The sequence below is a fragment of the Symphalangus syndactylus genome, chromosome 5 (genome assembly GCF_028878055.3).
Source record: "Symphalangus syndactylus isolate Jambi chromosome 5, NHGRI_mSymSyn1-v2.1_pri, whole genome shotgun sequence".
NCBI classification, from domain to species: Eukaryota; Metazoa; Chordata; class Mammalia; order Primates; family Hylobatidae; genus Symphalangus; species Symphalangus syndactylus.
In genome coordinates, this window is record NC_072427.2 from 63,207,345 (window position 1) to 63,228,529 (window position 21,185).

At 39.2% G+C, this 21,185-nt stretch overlaps 1 protein-coding gene across 1 annotated transcript in view; it reads left to right on the forward strand.

Moving 5' to 3' along the window:
* Positions 1 to 1,774: 1,774 nt before the first annotated feature.
* SPRED1 (sprouty related EVH1 domain containing 1) overlaps positions 1,775 to 21,185 on the forward strand; it is a 103,362-nt gene continuing 83,951 nt past the window's right edge. Inside the window, exon 1 of the mRNA XM_055278649.2 lies at positions 1,775 to 2,939. Within this exon, the coding sequence (XP_055134624.1) occupies positions 2,908 to 2,939 (32 nt within the window). The 5' untranslated portion in view covers positions 1,775 to 2,907. The remainder of the gene's footprint in view (positions 2,940 to 21,185) is intronic.

A 21,185-nucleotide genomic window follows, 5' to 3' on the forward strand; every position in this document is an offset into this window, starting at 1 on the left:
AAAATAGTAGTAAGAACTAGGACTTATTCTTACTGTGAATTCTTAATCTGTTCTAAGTAACTATGTATATTATTATCTCGTTCATCATTACAACAGCTCTATAAGTACTATTATCCCCATTTTATGCAGGCCCAGAGTTTCAGTAACTTGGATAAGAACATAGGTTATAACTGATGGGACTTGATTGAAACTTGAGCAGCCTAACTGGTTAACTGTAGTCCTGGAAGGGGAAGAGGCCAGTATCAACACTCCCACGTATAGGTTCTTTGCAAAATAAGTTCAAAAAGGCAGGTTTAGAGGTCATGTCTAGCACAGACCACCACCAACATTGCCCCTTTCTTTCTCAGAGTAAGGACAATACCGCTACTGAGGCAGGAAGCAAGTTACATAACGAGACCTCAGAAATCAATGGGATGGTTTTTTGGGCACATTGACTGGTTTAGCGCCTCTGTTTATTCGTCATTTATTAAGCACCTGCTACGTGCAAAACACTGTTAACAGTGCACTACTGTGCACGCTCATTCTCAGAGCAACAATCCTGCGATTCCTGGAGTGGGATGGTAGAAGAGGAGTGCTGCCTTGTTGCGAGGTTGCGAGGTTCTCCCAACTTCTTTTTTTCCTGGGGGATTGTTCTCTTTAATGTGGCACCAGCGGCAACCTTCATTCTTAGGTCGCACAAACCTGAGAAGGAAGAGAAAAACACTGCACGCAGGGCGAGACTTTCATCTGGGCAGATGCGTCAGGAACTTGGGAGCACTTGGGATTCAGTCCCCTAGGGTGGTTCATGTATAGGCTGGTTTTCTAAGTAGAGAAGACAGAATTGAATTTGCAGAGCCAGGAGCTCTGACTCCTGTGGCTGGGTTGACCTTAGGCTCCAGCCCGCAACCCCAGTAGGTTTCTGTGCAAAAATCTTTTGAGATGAATGCAAACATTGTCCTCTAACAATGCATTCGTGACAGCTGTCTATCCAATCGGTCCGCCTCCGTTCAGAGCAGTTCGTGCCACAGAAGCATCTCCTGCGCTATAGTTATGCAACCTCAGTCGCAGCGGGAGTTATTTCCTCTGTTCTGGCTGCGCCAGATTCATGTAACACGCCTACCCTGGGCTTCAATGGAAGTCGTTCTCCATTAACAATCACTCCAGCTTTCGGAGATGAATGCCCTGACAGCATACCCCTTGCGCAGTAAGAATCCAAGCAGCGAGGCGAGGTGTTAAAACTAACACACATACGTTCTCATATTCTCTCTCCCTCTTTCACACACACACACACACACACACACACGTCGTGCATGCAGCTAGGGGACTGCAGCAGTGCAACCAGGGGGACAGCAGGAGGAGCTCTCTTTGCACAGTCCCTGCTTCTAACCCCCACTAACTAAAGATGAACTCATGCCAGTTCCATTCTTTGCTCTGCAAGGAAAACACACACACACACACACACACACACACACACACACACACACAAACACGGCAGAAGAGAGTAGCCTCCAGATTTCCCCTCTGAGCACACTGTCTTTCTACCCTCTTCGTTCAAGCCACCCGGATATTCTAAGCAGAGTAACGGGGAGTAACGCGCCACAACAATGCAACCTCCCTAGCAGCTCCCCTCGCAGCTCCCACCCCCGCCCCCTTTCGCGGCGTGCCAAGAGTTTGGAGCGCGCGCACGCACACCGAGCACGGTGCAGGGCGAATATCCCTCCGCCTAACCCCCCCTTTCTCCGCTAAGTGGCTCGACAACGATTTGGGAAAGGAAGGGAGGAGGGAACTACTTTCCTGAAACTTGCTATGCTGCACACGACTTCGAGTTGCAGTGATTCGCCCGGAGGCCGCGGCTATTAGTCCTACCCACACACCCTCACAGCCCGGGCACCCCCCTCGGCAGCCCCACCCCGCGCCCGCTGTGGCCTCCGGGGGAAGCGGCTGGCCGGGAGAAGTCGCGAGGGACTACTTCGCCTCCTTCTCTCGCGGGTGCCCCCGGTTCGGGCAGCGGCGGCGGCGGAAGGAGCGGGCGGCGTGAGCGCTTCCGCCGCCCCCTTCGCGGCTCCCCTCTCTCGGGCGTGAGGAGCTGGCCCGCTGAGCTGCTGGTGGGCACCGGCTGGCGGGGAACCTGCGGCCGCTCTTGTCCTCTCCCGCCGCTTCTCGGGATCCTGTCCCCCGGACCCGGGCCCGCCCGCTCTTCTCCGGCCGGGTGGGAGCGATCGGCTTGCCTGCCCCTCGCCTCACACGCTCCCCGCCGCCCCCTCCACCCCCCGAGGAGGAGTCCCGGCTAGAGCGTGTCTGGAGGAATCCGCCGCCGCGGGGCCCCTAGCCCGGCTCTGCCCGCGCCTGAGGACCGACCCAGGCGCAGCCGGGGGTTGAGGGGCAGCCGGCGGCGAGGCGGGAGATGGTGGGGTGGGCTCCGGCAGGACCGCGCCGCCGCTGCCCGGAGCCTGGGCTCGGCACCCCCCCGCCGGCCCCCACCGAGCGGAGCTCTGCTTCCTCCTCGCCGCATCCCTGAGGGAAGCGCCGCCTCTGCTCCCGGGTTCTCCGCCCGCCGGCTCCTTCCTGGCCGGACCCCGCAGCGCTCCACCCCAGTGGCTGGAGGAGCAGCTCTCCAGTCAGCCTTTGCAGCCCCTCTCTTTTTCCCTTTCCACCGGGCCTCCTCGGATCCCTTGGCTGGGCACTGAGGCGGGGGAAGAGGCTGGGGTCGCCACGGCGGAGGTTGCTGCCGCCACCCCCCTGCGGGGGTGGCCGGGGTTCCCGGCTGGGGGGGTACCGTTCTGGGTGAGGCATCCACCATGGTGAGGCCCCTGTGCCGCTGCCCCCGCGCCCCCCCGGCCGCCGCTGCCTCCTGCCCCTCGGTGCTGCTGCTGCTCCCCCGCCTGCTGTTGCTCCTCCATCTCCAGATCGGATCACGGTGAGGGAAAGATGAGCGAGGAGACGGCGACTTCTGACAACGAGTAAGCGCCTCATTGATCTCGATTGCTAATCCCCCTCCTCCAATCCGTCCTCGGCTCTCCCCCAGACCCATCCGAGACTTGGGTGCCGGAAAGCTTGCGACCCTGGAGAGTTCAGTGCATCTTCCGGAGATAGCTGATTTCTTTAGCCATTTTCAGTGGCAGCACCCCTCCCTACCCTCCCCCATTTAGTTGCTTTCTTTTGGGGTAGGGGATTAAGTGTTGGGAGAGGATGGTGGCAATTGTACGTCTATGAGATGGAATAATGTGGATGGATGGAAGTGGAAAAGAAACTACCCCTTTGCCTGTTAGACTCCTGTCCTGTCCTTTTTCACTCACATACCAGTCACCATACCTTCAATATCCATCCTGCTTCCTTTATAGCTGTTTCACTTGGAAACTAATGTGTGGGAGCACCTCCTGCAGCAAACTGCTCTTGAATCTTAATTCGATGAGTCAGTGACTCTTAAATACCGATTAAGCCTTCACCCTCTCCCCCCTCCCCCTTTTAAACTTATGACCTGTATGATTCTTGTAAAAAATAGGGTTAGGGAAACATTTTTAGAATTTAATAGGATTAAGGACACCTGGAGTGTGGGAGATGTTGAGCTAGAGTTTACCTTTGTGAATATTGGATGTGTCTTCAGGAACGGAGAAGAATTTTGAATGCTAATTCTTACCTTTCAGCGATGTGAAAACACATGATTTACGTTGATTTAACCGAATTTACATTGCTGAATATGTTGGTGATTTCATTAACTTTTAGAGCATTCTGGTTTAAGTTTTAGCTTCCTTGGGCTTTCTCCTTGCTTTCCAAACGAAATACTTCGTCTTTTAAATGTTTTGCTTTAAAGTAACAGCTGCGTGGAGAAATAATGGTTGGCAACACTTTTCTATTGAGAAGGGATTTAATTCCAAGCAGAATATTAGCATCCGTTTTCTTGTAATTAAGTTCAACTTTTGTTTATCTTTGGAGGGTTGGAAAGAGTTAAGTGAGTTAGGACTTAGTCCTTTGGATGCATTCCTTTAAATACAGTGCATTACTAAAGTCAGACCTTTTTGAAATAACTTTATAAAGTCTAGTGCCGAGTCCTGTTTAACATAAAATAGCTAGAGAAAGGCCAAGCAACATTTCCTCCCCCCTTACTCCCTCCCCACCCCAAAACACACGCTTCTGCTGAGCGGGTGTAGAAGGAGGTACATTGCTGCAGTGTCAGTACAGTGTAGAAGCAGAAGTGGCAGCCATGTTCTGTCTCTTTTTGTGAATCGCCCTCATTTGCATAGCACACTCTTCATTCATAAAAAAAATAATTAAACATCCATCACCTTGGACATCTTGAAAGGATTTCCCAAGAAAAAATTCGCGGCTTGTTTGTCTGTGTGTAGATTTTTGAGTTCAGAAGGTAAGAAGAATGTGAAATTTTAGGTTAAATTTAAAAACATACGCACACACAAACAACTACCCCTGTTCTGAGAATGTTGACACAGTTATGTGGGAAATATCAGTTCGGGGAGGTGCTGGGATCACGTGATCGCCTCCATTCATAAAATACCTGGCTGTCCATTCACAGTGCAGTACAGTGTCTCCCTGCCTTCTGCAGATTAGACCTACTTTGAGGGAGATCAAGAAGTCTATCTCAGATAATGGTTATTTAGGAGAAAAACTGCTAAAAATGCTGAACAGAATGACGGTAACTTTTATTGGTATCTTTCAAACAAATAGTTTGGATTAAAAATGTTAAGTTTTCTTTTAGAGATGGGAAAAGACTTATTACCAGTTTAATTTTTTTCTTAAAGCAGTGAATATCTCCTTGTTTCCTTCTGGTTGCAGCTAATAAAAAAAGCAGATGATGGAATGTGAATTAACACAAGTAAAACATATTTTTTCTAAATGGCCATTTTTTAAATACTTGCCATAAATAAATTGAGAAAACAGATTTTTTTTGTATAGTGATAGTGCATTCTACTGCTATTACAGTAAACTGAGAAAATACTCCCAGTGATTTAATCCCCAAGATGTTGATATTTGAAACACCGAATGGCAATCGTCAGTGGGAGGATTGCTTTAAATAATTTTTTTCATCCAAATGTACTTAGTATGGGACAACTTGGAAAATATCTCACTCACCCAGACTTTTAAAATCGTTTTTTCACAAATTTATCCTGCTTTATTAATAAATTATTCCCTAGGAGCTTTGTAATACTTTTAAGTTTGGGTAGGGCGAATAATATTTTGGTAAACCCTTCATGGGAACAAAATCTTGGGGATTTTACTTTAAAAAAGTCTATTATATTGGAAAATAATGTGTTCATCTGATAATCAGTTTTACTAGAGCCAGCATTGTTTGCTTGTGCATTAGATAAACCACAGAGTGAACTTATTTGGAATGTAGCTTTTAATATAGTAATTTATGTCTCATCTTTTATAGGTGAACTGTTTTGAAATGGAAATTTATTATTTATAGTCATATATTATGAAGAAAGATACATATCATGGCAGAAGCCATTAAGGCCTTAGCACAGTTTAAAACTGCCCGATAACATGGATTTTATTTGGGCCTTACATTTTTTTCCCTTTTCTCTTTTTTAAAGCCATTGCTCATAGGGGTTTAATTACAGTAGGGACTATTCTTAACATTCTTTAGTTTCTTTTTCACCTGATTTCAACCTTCAGGAAAAGTGAAAATCACCAATTTCTTGGGAAACCATTAACCCTTTCTAGATAGCCATTGTGGTAAAATCCAGTAAGGCCTCATTCTGAAATCCTCGAGTACATGCTCTGTTATTTGAAATTAAAGTTTTATGTAGAGAAATGGATAACTCCTAGGCTGACTGTGAGAATATATTTAATCAAGAATTAGTGGGGAATCTGTTACGTGTAGGGCTTTGCTTTAATGCCAAATCAAGTAAGGAAGAAATAAATTAGAATAAAGCATTTCTTAGATTGTTTCACATTTATGTTTAAAAATCTTACTTTTCAAAAATAATAAATGCACTCTGGAGCAAAAGAGTTTGTGTTATAAATAGTAGAGGAAATAGCCACATACATGTTTATTTTGTAGGTAATTTGCACAGATTGTTTAATACTCCAGTCAAATGTTTCCGATAGATATAACTGTACCATATTTTACATTATTGAATTAGCCTTCTAAATAGAGTTTTAAACATTTAAAGGCATATTATATAATACTTAAGAGTCTTTGTCCTTTGGTATTGAGTGTATATAGCACTACATGTCCTTTTGTCAATTTGGCCAAAACATTTGGAGAAGTGAAGTAGCTGAAATAATAAGCATGTGGCTTATTAGGCTCACGTTAGCCAGAAACACTTGCTGTGTCAGTATTAGGCTTTCTAATAGCAAGTTGGGATTATATTAGATTTTGGAATTAGGTTAATTAGAATTAGACCACGTATGATAAACGTACTATGTTGTAATCTGAATTTGAACCGTTTTTCCATAAATAAAAAGCAATTTTTTGTGGTTATATCATTTAGTGCCTCATAAAAAATATACCCAGTGGTATATTTTATTTACACTTATTTTTGATAAGTGTAAATAAACATATGTTCACCCCATACATTTTACTTATGTATATGTATGTACACACACACACACATATATATAAAATTGGAAAACATTCTAGAAATAAATGGAATCATTGGAAAGCTGTGTAATATTAAGCCATCTAATGTTTGTTTATATAGATGTGGTGTATACATAATATAAAAATTTGCTTATTATTCAGTTGGCCTATGTAAAAATCAGCTAAATGACTGCATACTTGCTTCAACCTAATTTCCCTCTGCTTTCTCACTTAAAACTAGGATCCTGAATTATGTATTTTAAACACATTATGATACCATACCTAGAATTCCTCTCATAAACTTTTGTAAATTCATCATTTTTCCCCAAAAGACCTTCTCTCTTCCCCTCTTTCAACACTCTCTCCCTCTATGTTGCCTCTGTACTTCGTACATATGTATATTAGCTTTAAAATAATATAATATTGTGATTATTTACTTGATTTCTATGACCACTATTCTGTAATCCCCTACTTTTGTTTGTATGCCTAGCACAGTGCTTGATGGCAAATGCTCTACAAATGTGGTTGAATTAATGGAGCCTTACTACCTCATTTTTTTGTTTTCTCTGAATTTATGCATTTGAGATCATTAGCTGTGTTAGAAAAATAGACTGAAATAGAGTATGGGAAAAGTAAATTATTACCCATTTAAGAAGGCTTACCTTATTTTTTTAAGAAAAGACCAAAATTGGCCTCATTTTTGACATGTTTTGTTTCTGCAAGTTTGAGAAATAACTTAGATCAGGCTTAAAACTGTCCTAAATGCTGTTGGGATGTTTGGATGTGCTTGGCCTCTGAGTTATGTGGTGTATCTGAAGACCCGTGTTATATCCACAAGAAGGTAGACATTTGTGTCTCTGTCTTTTTTGGCATAGGAAGCTCAAAATTTAGGAATATATATCTCCAGCTGTTTATCAGTTTTAAGTTCTTTAAATTGCTCTCCCTTTCCCCCATGGTTCCACATAAGTGCCAAGGGTGAGGAACTGACTAGGGATAAAGAAGTGAAATTGATCAGGAAAGCGTAAACAGCAGCAGATTCCATGATTTTATACTGCAGCTGTTGGTGACTGAGAACTGCCTACGGGGAAAGTGTAACAATTTAGCCTTTTCTCTGGTGTTGTATAACTTGAACTTGACTAGTCTTACCCAGTTTGGGGAAATGATTGGTAAAGACAAGCCTGCTTTTCTTCTCCATCTTTCAGTGGGAACTGGAACGACATTAAAAATGCCAATTTAAAAAATGCTTCACCCCATGTAAGAGTAGTAGTTTATTTCAGATAATGTACAAAATGATCTCTAAAGTGAATAATAATTTATTTGCAATTCTACCATTAAATAACAGCTGTTAAAATTTTGGTATACGTGGAAACCTTTCTTATGATGTTGGTGATGAAACATATTCATTTATTAGATTTTTACTGTATGCCAAGCACTGTTATAAATGCTTTATCAAAGCATTGTGAAGTTTATATATATACATGTGTTTCTTCTCAGTGGAATGGAATTGCACAGTGGGTACGATTGTAGCTTAATGTGAGTATTTTCTTAAGTCGTTAAATATTCTAGAATATAATTTTTAGTGGCTACATTATGTTCAGTGTATGATATACATTAGTTTTAATCAGTCTCCTATTGTTAGATATTTTGGTTATTTTTAAACAATGTTGCATACCATCCTGAGTTCTGTCTCCATCCAGATCTCTTACTTTTCCCTTGAGATAGTCTAAGAATGGAGTTAAAAGAGAGGAAAATATTTAATTTTATTCTTTCTGCTAAATTGCCCTCTAGAAAAGAAGTATTTAGTATATGAGAGTGCTTACACTTTGAAATGTCTGTACAGTTGTCTGAATTTTTCTTTGCCAATTTTGAAGGTAGAAAATGAAGTCTTATTTTTTAAATGCTTTATGGTAAAATAAAATTGATTTAAAAACATTAGGTTGTTTTGCGGTAACTAGAATGTTTTTAAATACTGTATTACAAATAGAATTTAAGTGCTCATGTAAAAGCCATTTGTACATCGTTTATTTAACTCTTACCATCTTCTGTGCAGTATGGTATAGTCTAAAGAACACTGGACTTGAAATTGGGAGATGGATTTCTTTTGTAGCTATTTTTAATTTATTCTCGAATCCTGGGCTCTGTAGGCCTCAGTTTGCTGATTTATAAATTAAAGAATTTGGACTAAGCATCATATGCGCCCTTCCTTTGTTGATGGTGTATGATTTAGACTTTGTTAATTTTATTATATTGTTATTTTTGACATACTTAAACAAAAGACTTAAGAGTAGAAGTGGTAGGATGATGAGGTAAAAGCATGCATTTTGAACAATTAAGATACAAAATTTGGAAACCATTGGTATATTAATAGTCTTTTAAGACTTATGTTGGGCTTAATAGCCATGTATCTTTGATGACACAAAATTTTGTACTACTCAATTTTGTTTATTATTTATTTATTTATTTTAAAGAGGCAGGGTCTTGCGGTGTTGTCCAGCCTGGAGTGCAGTAGAGTGGTATGATCATAGCTCACTGCAGCCTTGAACTCCTGGGTTCAAGTGATCTCCCACCTGCGCCTCTTGAGTAGCTAGGACGACAGGTGCGCCACCACACCTGGCTAATTTTAAAATTTTTTGTGGTGATGGGGTCCTGCCCAGGCTGGTCTCAAATTCCTTGGCTCAAGTGATCCTCTTGCCTTGGCCTCCCAAAGGGCTGGGATTACTGGCATGAGCCACCATGCACAGCCCTCATTTTAAAAAAGAGAAAAAAAGTATGGCCGCCATCTGTGGATGAATAAGTAAACAAAAGGCTATTGGGCTTAAACACCAACTTGATTAGTTCTACAAGGAATATGCTAACAAGATACTAGTCTTTATGCTTTACTTACAGAAGTAAGTTTTTTGCTAGGTCACTTATACAAATCAATAATCTAACACTAAGGGATAACTGTATATTAGTTTAAGAAGTTAACTCAAGTAATGAATTTTGTTACTCTTTAATGTTTAGATTTATGATAAGTATTATGTCATAGCTGCATCTCAGAATCCAGAACCAAGATTATTACATATCTGTGAGATTGTGTTTTTGTGATCCTCAGAATGAAAAACAGTTCATTAATAATGGATTTTACGCTAAGGTGTTATGTTGCTATAGACAAAGCGTTCTTAAAATTCAGAGTGTTTGCAGGCTTGAAGGAAAATGTGACATTCTTATTAATCTCTAACTGAAATATGTTAACATTCATAATTAAAGGAAATGTTAACAAGCCATGACAGTATTAGAGGTACTTGTGACAGTAAATGTATTAGTTTTTATTGCTGCTGTAACAACGTACTACAAATTGGATGGCTTAAAAAGCAACAACAAATTTATTGTCTCACAGTTACTAAAGGTCCAAAATCAAGGAGTTGGCAGGGCCATGTTCCCTCTAAAACCAATAGGGGAATCCTTTCTTTTGTCTTCCTTGCTTCTGGTGGTTGTTGGGAATCTTTCACATTCCTGAGCTTGGAGCTGCATAATTCCATGTCTTCATCATCACATGGCGGTGTTCTCCCTGTGTGTCTCTATCTTCATTTGAATGATACCAGTCACTGGATTAGCCTACCCTACTGTAGTATGACCTCATCTTAACTAATAAGGTCATGGGGCTAGGACTTCCAACATGTATTGTGGGGGAGACACAGTTCAACCCATAACACCAATAGAAACTATGGATTTTTTTTTCTTATAGCACAATTGCTGTTGGCTGTTACAGCTATCTTGAAATACCATTTATAGTCATCACTAATTTGAAATTATTATAGTTACTAAACCTATTGCTAGAGCATATATTTTAAAGTGTTAATAAAGAACCACATTATTACTGTATCAAAATGAAAAATACTTCAATAACTATGTCAATATAATTAATTTCTTTTATAATACTGTATGTATTGTTTTAGGCCCCTAATATTGTTCTGAGAAAGGGGTCATAAGCTTTACCAGGCTGCCAAAAACATCCATGACACAAAAGGTTAAAATCTTCTGCAATGGACAGAAGCCCAGCAGCCTGAACCCTAAGACAGAGATATAAAATAGGAAGAGTAAGAAACATGAGGATAAGATGAGTAACTCCAACATACAGCTAACAGTTCCAAAAGAAGAGAATAGAGGAGAGGAAATATGACAAATAGTGGCTGCAAATTTTTAAGAAGTAGCAAATCAAACCTCAGTCAGCGAACTAGAACAAAACAAAGCCTCACAGTCAAACGGGGTTTATCTTTAGGATGTAAGAATGGATCAACATGAGAAAAGCAGTGCATTTTATCACATTTGAAGATTAATGGAGAGAAATGATACGATCTCAATAAATGCCAGAAATGTCATTTAATCTCTGCCCATAATAAAGTAAATGTTCATAAATATAGAGACAAATTATTTTTCTGCTCTCTAGAATTTTAGATTTTTAATTTTTCTGATTTAAAACGAGGGTGTGGGATTTACTCTGGGGTTTTAGTCCAAGAGTTCTAGAATCATAACTGATTTTTTTTGTACTTCTGAATTAATATATCATTTCTGTTACTCAGATGTAGGATTGACTCGTGGAAATTGCCTTGTGTCTGAAATTTCTGGATCACCTTGCAAGGCATTTCTTTCTGTGTTTGGAGAGCAAAGAATAACATTTAGTAAATTCAAGAGTAATTGAAATTAAATTTCAGTCTAATATCAGTTTAATAATTTTATGTCTAAATTTTATCTGTATAACAGGAGCTATAATTTGTTTTTTTATTTTTTTATTTTTATTTATTTATTTTTTAGACGGAGTCTTGCTCTGTCGCCCAGGCTGGAGTGCAGTGGCGCCATCTCGGCTCACTGCAAGCTCCGGCTCCCGGGTTCACGCCTTTCTAACAGGAATTATAATTTGGATAAAGGCCATTATGAACTTGGAATGTGGAATGTAATTCTTTTTCCTGGTAGTATTTAGTGATACCATTGCATGTGATTAAACACATTTTGCTTGAGCTGTTCATGTGGTTAGGAATTACATTCACAAATACACAGTGTTTTTTAATGACTTCTATGTATTAGCATCCTGTAGCAGGATTGCCAAAAATTTAGATAAAATTTAGTGAGTTGTGTCTTTTCTGATGCCACTTTTTCAAAGTTACTGTAACTTTTACCACTTCAGAGTGTTTTATTAAATTCAGCACAGTCACCAAACTTTTTTTTTTTTTTTAACTGTTTTATTGTGTTATTTTTATACTGTGAGATTGGGGAGTTCTGGGGTTTCCCCCCTTAATATGTAAAAGCAGTATTAAACATTTCAGAATTTTAGTTGCTGGATTATATATATTGACTTTTTACACTTTCAGGATAGATTTGAACAGGGACCATTAGTAACTTTTTCCTAAAGAAATTCAGTTCAGTGGCATTTGAATGAGTGCTTACTAGGCACTTGACTTTTGCCTTAGCTTTGGAGATACAAAGATAATTAAAACTTTAAAATTGCTATCACAGTCCACAAGGGAAATAGATACTTCTGAAATGTAATGCGTGTTCTGGTTATAAAGTTCTTCAAGGCTCAAGGAGAAAGTGATTCTACCTGGGAGTGGATGGCAGGATGGTGACTGTGTGTGAAGGAAGGCTTCAGAAAAGAAGTGGCATTTTAGTAGTCAGCCATGAATGAGAGCATGGAAGGGGGGAGGGGTATTCCAACCAGGAAGAGAGGGGGCAGAAGACAAGCATAGAAAGAAGAAAAAGTTGGAGGAAAGGCAATACCTTTTTGGATACAGTTGTTTGGAGGAGTTGCGAGGGGTTAAGGAAAGTGCTGAGGGACCAGATTGTGAGTAGTGTAGATTTGTGCTTACCTGTGTATCACCAACTGTGGGACAGGGGATGGTGGCTAGGCCTAAAATATGAGACACAATATGAGCATGGCAGAAGCCCCTGGAAATCAGTTTTTCTTGAAAAGTTCAATATTTATCTGACTGGTTAGTAATAAGATGAATTTTGAACAGAGTTCCCATTAATTTTATAGATGAAACACTGAAGAGTTGAAAGAAAATTTGTTCTTTGAGCTGCCCTCCCTCCTCACCACAACTATCTTCAGTCAGTAAGGATACTTAATGAGAGGCACCAGGTGAAGTTTTCATCATGTAGACAGTGGGGAATCAGTATTTTAAGTGAGGGAATGATAATCCAATTTGTGTAAAGCAGGGCTTGTTAGGACAGTTGACTGGAGGGAGAAGAAAATGAACTTCAGTTGATGAGGAAGATGTAGTAAGACAACAAAACAGAGCTGGAAATAGAGCATTTGGAACTACTGGGGACTCATATGAGAAGAAATTCAAATGTCCAACGATTATTTGACTGAATGTGAAGGAAGGAGTAGGAAGGTTGTGGGATGACTTGAACATTTTAAATTTAGGCCGCTGTAATGCGTTTAAATGAAGGTGGGAATAGAGGTGAACCCAGTTTTTTAAATGGGAAAATAACCCAGTTTTGATCTTTTTTAGTCTGGGTGCTTACTGGATGTCAAGGTAGAAAGTGTCCAACAAGGTGCTTTAACTATAGGTTGAGTTCTCAAAAAGGTTAAGAGGGTAGAGTTATAGTGACATCTTCAGCATAAGGTTAAGAGGGTAGAGTTATAGTGACATCTTCAGCATACATAGTAGTTGAGGCCAGTGGAGAATTTCCCATGGAGAATATTAAGTTAAATGGAAAGATGACAAGTGAGAAATAGCAGTGTTTTTAAGGGAGAGGAGAAGAAAGAAGAGACACCAAAAGACGGAAGTGGCTTAAGTGGTAGGAGAGCTCCGAGAGGAAAGTATTTTAGAAGCCAAGGGAAAAAGGAGTATTGAGAAAATGTTAGATATCACAGAAAAATTAGATTGGTGATTTCTAAGACAAGGATTTAACTGTTAGGATGTCATTGACCTTTGTGGGAGTAATAATGGGGATAGACGTCAGGTTTTGCTATAGGTTGAGGGTGTCCAATCTTTTGGCTTCCCTGGTCTATCTGGAAGAAGAATTGTCTTGGGCCACCCATAAAATACACTAACACTAAAGGTAGCGGATGCGCTAAAAAAAAAAATCACAAAAAAATCTCATAATGTTATAAGAAAGTGTACGAATTTGGATTGGGCTGCATTCAAAGCCATCCTGCTGCATGCGACCCATGGGCCGCGGGTTGGATGAGCTTGCTGTAGATTAAAGAGAAAATAAGAAGTGCTGAAGCAGAGAAGTCATAGAGTAGATGCTAGTCATTTAGGGCGAAGTTAGTAGTTGAAGTTTATTTGTTGGCTTATGTCAGTAGTGGAGAGGAAGAGAAAGAAAGACTTAAGGAATGGTGTAATGAATGGAGCAAGGCCTAGGACAGTCTATCAAATTGTTTTACTGGTTGTCACACACTGTTAGATTTAATCCTTCTAAAGATCATGTGAGCTAAGTATCCATGGTTTACAGATGAGATAACTGAGACTCATGAAAGGTTTAGTAACTTGCCATGGCCACGCAAGAGAGTAAAGTGGTAGAACTGAGATTCAAATTGCACAGTATTTATACCACACTGTACATCATATACTTTATTGATAGACTAGATTTTAAAGAAAAAATTAGCTTGAAGTGGTAGATTGACACATAGAATTGACAGCTGTTTTGAAGAACTGCAAGTTTTGGTGAAGCTAAAGAGCTTGTAGAGTGTAAGTTGGAAAAATGGAAAGACAAAGAGATTTTGATCATAGAACAATGGCTCCAGAGTGATGACATGTAAGGGAAGATTAAAGTAGAAACAGGGATGAAGGTTATTGGAGAAGCCAGGATCTGCTAAAATGTTTTTTTTTTTTTTTTTTTTTTTTTTTAAAGAGTCAACAATATGGATGTTTGGATAGCTAGGGTGGTATCAAGAGTTGAGGTGGAGAGAAATCCTAAGCCAGTGCCAGTGTATTTAATGTGAGTGTGGGTTGAATGACTTAGAGTGCTGGTATCACTGTTGCCACCTCCCTCTGCAATCAAAAGAGACAAGGGTAAGGATTTTGGAATTGGAGGTTGAAGAAAAGGGTATTGGGGAAGAGAATAAGAAAAGGGAAGGGTTTAGCTGAGAAGATGTGAGAGTATTAGCAATGATAGGATGTCATGTAAAATGGTCCTATCAGGAATGAGTGATTCTGAGAATTAGAAAGTAGAGGGGAAGAAAGACATGTAAATAAACTATCCAAATTAAGGTCTTATTAAGAACTTTACGTTTTTATGAGAGGCAAACCAAGATGTTGACTGATATTGCAGGGTTTTATCCAAATAAATTATAGTGTCATTTATGGGATTTTGTAGCCTTTGGGTACTCCATTCTTAATGTGGTTAGAGAAGCCCCTTCAAATAAAAATTTACTAATTTAAATTTTATAGTTAACCTGGTGTTCACAACTAACATAATCCTGGGGTTACTGCTGACAGTAGCATTAAGACATTGGCAAATAACGTAACCTGTCTTTGTGCTTGCTTTTTCATCTATAAAACCAGGATAATATGTCCCCACTTCAGAGGGATACAACCTCTGAATGTAACCTCTCTCCCTACAATAACATTTTTTGATTAGAGATAAAAGAATATTAAACAGAACTTTTAGTTCTGCAGAAGGAAGGTACTATGTTTATAAAATAATCAGTGCTCATTTTCATTTAGCCTGAAGGTGGGGTCGGTTTTTAAAAAGGATTATTAACCTACTTAGAAAAATTGTGTTTCATTTTAAATGTTAGAAAGCAACTTTTCAGAAAAACTTAAAATCTAAAAATTCCAACATTAGAAAAATAATTTATATTGTGAAAATTTTCTTCCATGTTCTGGGCAGACTGAAGAGGTAGATGTAACTAGTCTTGAGTAGGTTAATAAGACAAACAACTAGCTCTAACTAGTTTTTTGTTTAATTTTTTAATACAACTAGTTATAAAAGGAGTATATTTCTAGAACTTATTAAAATAATTTTAATACCTGAGCACAGTTTGGAAGTCTAAGTAGATTCGGTATCTTGCCATCATTTTTAATGGAAAAAAACATCTTACAGTTCAATCCAGGAACTTTCAAATATTGTTATATGGCGAGCAGAAATCTGTTTTCGTGGGAGAGAATGGGAGAGGAAGATTTTTCAGCTTAGGGAAATTATTAAGTTATTAAAGGTTTAGAATTTAATTTTCTTGCAGCTGTAATTAAATTAAGATTCCTATTAGATGGACGCACTAGTTCTGCCAGCTAGAAATTCATTGTTCTTGATTTAGTCTGTTAACTTTAATTTGGACAGCTGATGGTCTGTATGCTCATGTTTAGTTAAGTTTTATGGTCATTAACAACTAAAGCAAAAATACGTTTACATTTTGCTTTAGCCTGATGTTTAGTCGTAGCATTCTGAAAAAACTGTATAATTTGTTAATTCAAAAATAATTGCCTTGGACACATAATCAGAAACTTGGTTTAGGAATGAGTTATGTGTGAATCAAAATCTTAAGTGAGCATAAATCAGGAACTTAAAAATATGATGAAGAATGCACATACTTTTTCTCTTGATGAAGGTTATTGGATCCAAAAATCAAACTTAATTAACTTAGTGACAGTTAAGAACATATAACAGCCTTAAATGATATATCAAATTAGGGCCGGGCATGGTGGCTCATGCCTGTAATCCTAGCACTTTAGGAGGCTGAGGTGGGCAGGTTGCCTGTGCTCAGGAGTTGGAGACCAGCCTGGGCAACATGGCAAAACCCTTTCTCTACTAAAAATACAAAAAGATTAGCCAGGCATGGTGGTGCATGCCTGTTGTCCCAGCTACTTGGGAGGCTGAGGCATGAGAAACGCCTGAACTCAGGAAGCTGAGGTTTGCAGTAAGCCGATTGTGCCACTGCACTCCAGCCTGGGCAACAGAGTGAGACTGTCTCAAAAAAAAAAAATCAGGATATTCTTCAACTTTATATTATCATTTTTAAAGAGAAGGAGAGTGGCGAGAGATGAATGAGACAGACTAGCTTCTAGCCACCTTAGTTTTCCTTAGCAATGTTTCCTAATCTTGATACTTGAAGAGCAAGCAAACTGAGCTTCTAAGTGAGCCAAAAAGAAAAAAAAATTATCGGATGTTGTATAGACTCTACTGCTTTTGAGTCTGAACTGTGTTTTGTGTACTAGGCCCTAGCATATAACACACAAGAAGGATAATTTCACTTATAATTACTGGCAAATAGCAGATCATCCAATTTTTGCATTTACCCTATCAGATTTAGTCAGGTGGTATAAGGAAAAAAATGAAAGTAAGCTAAAATCCTTTAGGAAGACAATGAGCAATAATTACATCAAAAGAAATCAACTAAAAACCCAGCACAGCTTTCAACTGCGTCTAGTTCCATACACATTTTTGCTTGTGTACATACACATATTATTTACCTGATTAAGTATATCACCTGATGTACTTAATATAAAGGCTTAGGTGTATATATAGTTTTTAAATAATCATTTTAGTACCTGTAATATTTCACATTGTTTTGCCAAAAGTTTACCTACGTGTTATCTCTTTAAAGAACACTTTAGGTTTCCAGCTCTTTGCTGCTACAAATAACATTTCTAAGGAGCATCTTTTTGCATATAAATATTTTCTTCTCTTTAATAATTTCTTAAGATAAATTTACAGGAGTGGGATAACTGTGTCAAAGAGTACAAGTGTTTTTTTAAAATTCTTAATGTGAACTGCCACTTCTGAAAATTCACATTTTTTTCTATCGTGGATTATTTGTAATGAAATTTGTTCTCAAATTTCTTAGATTCCATTTTTGTTCTTTGGTACCTTGTGGTTTTATGTAGCTCTAAGTACATAATTAAATGACAGCTCATAGTAACTAACAGCATTGGCCTAAAATCATTTCATGCATTTAGTCTTTATAACAACCATTTAAGTGTTTGTTATAATGTTACTACTCCCATTTACAAAGCCAAGGAAACTGAGGTGCAGGAAGGTTAAATGACTTGGCAAAGATTATATACTTGGTAAAGTCTTACGATTCCAAAGCCTATGCCCTAAAACAATGGCTTTTAGACTTTGACTGCATCACAGTAACAAATACATTCTGCATTTTGACACTTTGACATCAGCAGTGTACATACACACACGTATGCCCATAGGATATGCATATGAAAAGATTTAGTGTTTAAAAAGCTTTCCATCTTTTCCTAATACAAATAATTAAAAACATTTCATATTGGGAAAACAACTGTCCTAGTGATTAGAATTCAGTGTTCCTATAAATCATAAATCTGAGTTAGTTTACTAGATTTACAAATAATTATATACTTATAAAAGATTAATTTGCAATACATTGCTATATCATTTGGAGCACTTCAGTGAAGACATCTGAAAAAGCAATGATGTAATAACATTTGCTATCTCTACTCTAGCTACAGCAATTCAATTCTGAATTCTTCTGCAGTCCCTCACAGCTCAGCCTTGAAACCCACTCTTGTGAGTATCCTATGCCTTTTAGTATTATCTCTTATTTTCATGAAATAAGCTGAACATAAATGTGAATCTTCACTACCAACAAGGAGGTACATCCTTAGAGGAGAACAACATCCCAATACTTCACAGTAGTTTAGAGCAGCGAATTTTTCATTGGCAATTGGTCTCCATGAGCATTATGTTTCCATGTAGAATGGAATAGAATACCAAAGTCAGCCTGTGTGTTGTCACAGTAAGTCGAAGTTGTTTCGTGAAAAGTCATGTGTGTGCATGATACAATTACCCTTGTGACTACCAATCATCGCCAAACAAATTCACAAGGATGTTGAGACCATGTAGGGGGTGGGGGAATAGCCTAAACATTTAAAAGTGACCAGGGTATAGTAAATGATAAATCATCATACAGCACCCATCATTTAAAAAGATACTGTTAATACTCTGTTATTTGAGCATACTTTCCTTATTGCTTTATGTTAATGAAAGTAATCAAAAGATTTTTCACAGGTTGTGTTAAAAGTGTATGGCTTCAGTCTCTTAACCTTGTTTTCTAAGTTTTTACTGTTCGTTCCTTAATAGTAACCATATCATCTTAGCTGGAGAGGGATTCCTATCTACCTTAGTACATTTTCAATCTTTGAAATCATCAGATTATAAAGGAATTATAGAAACAGAAATCATATTTAAGGTACTAACTTTTTTTTTTTTTTTTTTGAGACAGAGTCCTGCTCTGTCACCTAGGCTGGAGTGCGGTGGCACGATCTCGGCTACTGCAAGCTCCGCTTCCCGGGTTCACCCCATTCCCCTGCCTCAGCCTCCCGAGTAGCTGGGACTAAGGCGCCCACCACCATGTCCGGCTAATTTTTTTTGTATTTTTAGTAGAGACGGGGTTTCACCGTGTGTTAGCCAGGATGGTCTGGATCTCCTGACCTTGTGATCTGCCCACCTCAGCCTCCCAAAGTGCTAGGATTCCAGGCATGAGCCACTGTGCCCATCCAGTACTTTTTTTTAAGAGACAGGGTCTCTCACTTTGTTACACAGGCTGGAGTGCAGTGGCACAATCACAGCATGCTAACCTCGAACTGTTGGGCTCAAGTGATTAATCTGTCTCAGCCTCCTGAGTAGCTTGGACTACAGGTGCCTGCCGCCATGCCCAGTAATTTTTAAATTTTTTTGTAGAGACAGGGTCTTGATTTGTTGGCCAGCCAGGCTGGTCTCAACTCCTGAGCTCAAGTGGTCCTCCCACTTCAGCCTCCCAGAGTGCTGAGATCACAGGTGTGAGCCACCATGCCTGGCCCTTACTACTAGCATTTAATTCATTGTCTCTCACTGTTTTTTTCCAAATGTTTGTTGCTTTACTGAAAGATACTACCTTTGTTATCTGCTAAAATTTTTACTTCCATTTGCTGCCAGTTGGACTTTATTAGAATTCTTTGAGAATCTAAAGCAGTGAGTACAATAGAACATTGTGTGATGATGGAAACATTCTGTTTGTGGTATCCAATATGGTAGCTACTATATAGTTATTTGGCTGTACCTGAAGTGGTTTGAGGGACTGAGGAGCTAAAATTTTAAATTTTATTTATATAGCCACAAGTCGCTAGTGATGACTGCTGTATTGGATGGCACAAATCTGGAGCAATTCTTTCTTTTTTTTTTTTTTGAGACAGAGTCTTGCTCTGTCTCCCAGGCTGGAGTGCAGTGGCACAATCTTAGACCACGGCAACGCCTGCCTCCCAGGTTCAAGTGATTCTCCTGCCTCAGCCTCCCGAGTAGCTGGGATTAAAGACGTGTGCCACCATGCCCGGCTAATTTTGTATTTTTAGTAGAGACGGGGTTTCACCATGTTGGCCACGCTGTCACAAACTCCCGACTTCAGGTGATCCGCCTGCCTCGGCCTCCCAAAGTACTGAGATTACAGGCGTGAGCCACCATGCCCGGCCCAAATCTGGAGCATTTCTTTTCCTTCAAGCCCAACACCTTTTTTGAAAACAATGACATGTTCTCCATTCACTCTGTTGAAGAAAGTTTCTAATTTTTTTTCATGGAGAGGTAACTTGAGGTAGCAGAGCTTTTTCCAAAATGTGGAATTTGCCACTGGTATGTAAGATAATTGTAGTTGTTTCACAGACATGGCATTTGTGTTAGTCTGTTCTCACTGCTATAAAGAACCATCTGAGATGGGTAATTATTAAGAAAAGAGGTTTAGTTAACTCACAGTTCTGTAGGCTATACAGGAAGCTTGGCAGGGAGGCCTCAGGAAACTTACAATCATGGTGGCAGGCAAAGGGGAAGCAAGCATTACCAAGGCAGAGCAGGACAGAGCCAAGTGGGAAGTGCTACACGCTTCAAACAACTAGATCTCCTGAGAACACTATCACAAGAACAGCGAGGGGATAGTCTGCCCCTATGATTCAGTCACCTCCCACCAGGCCCCTCTTTCGACACATGGGGATTACATACTCGACCTGAGATTTCAGTGGGGACACAGAGCCAAACCAAATCAGCATTAAATTAAATTGAGAAGTTATTCCTTTCTTAATACTTGTTGAATTTTAAATTAAAAAGATGTATGTATGTATATATACTAATTAGTATACTAATCTTCGTTTATAAGCCTTTGTACATATGTCTCATGAACTGAGTGAAATGTTTTCTTTAAACATTTCTTATTGATACCTTTGAGGTAGTGCTTTATAAAGCCAATCATCTTTATGATCTGCTAGATGAACCATAGATTGTTGTTTGTTTGTTTGTTTTGCTTTATTTTACCTTTTAGACACTGGGTTTTTAAAGATAGATATTATATAAAAATGATTCTTCTGGTGATATGAGAATTTACTTAATTATTGAGTGACAAAGTTATTAGACCAATAATAAATACCTAATTATCCATATATCATGCCAAAGTGTGATATTATCTAAATGTCAGATGTTAAAGTGTTTAGATTCTATGAAAATAGTGTTTAGACCTGTTTCAGTAAGGAAATGTCTTTTAATTCAAAGTCATGTGTATGCTGCATATTTTAGTGGTAATTAAATGTTTCAGTGCAGCAGACTCTAAAGGATCAATCACACGTGTGCGTTGGAATGCTGGGCTAATAGAAACAGCCAAACAGATGGAGATCGGGATGTTGCAACATTTCTTATTAGTCACATTTAGTCCATCTCCTGGATTTTACATTGCTCTTAGGTTTGACAGTCA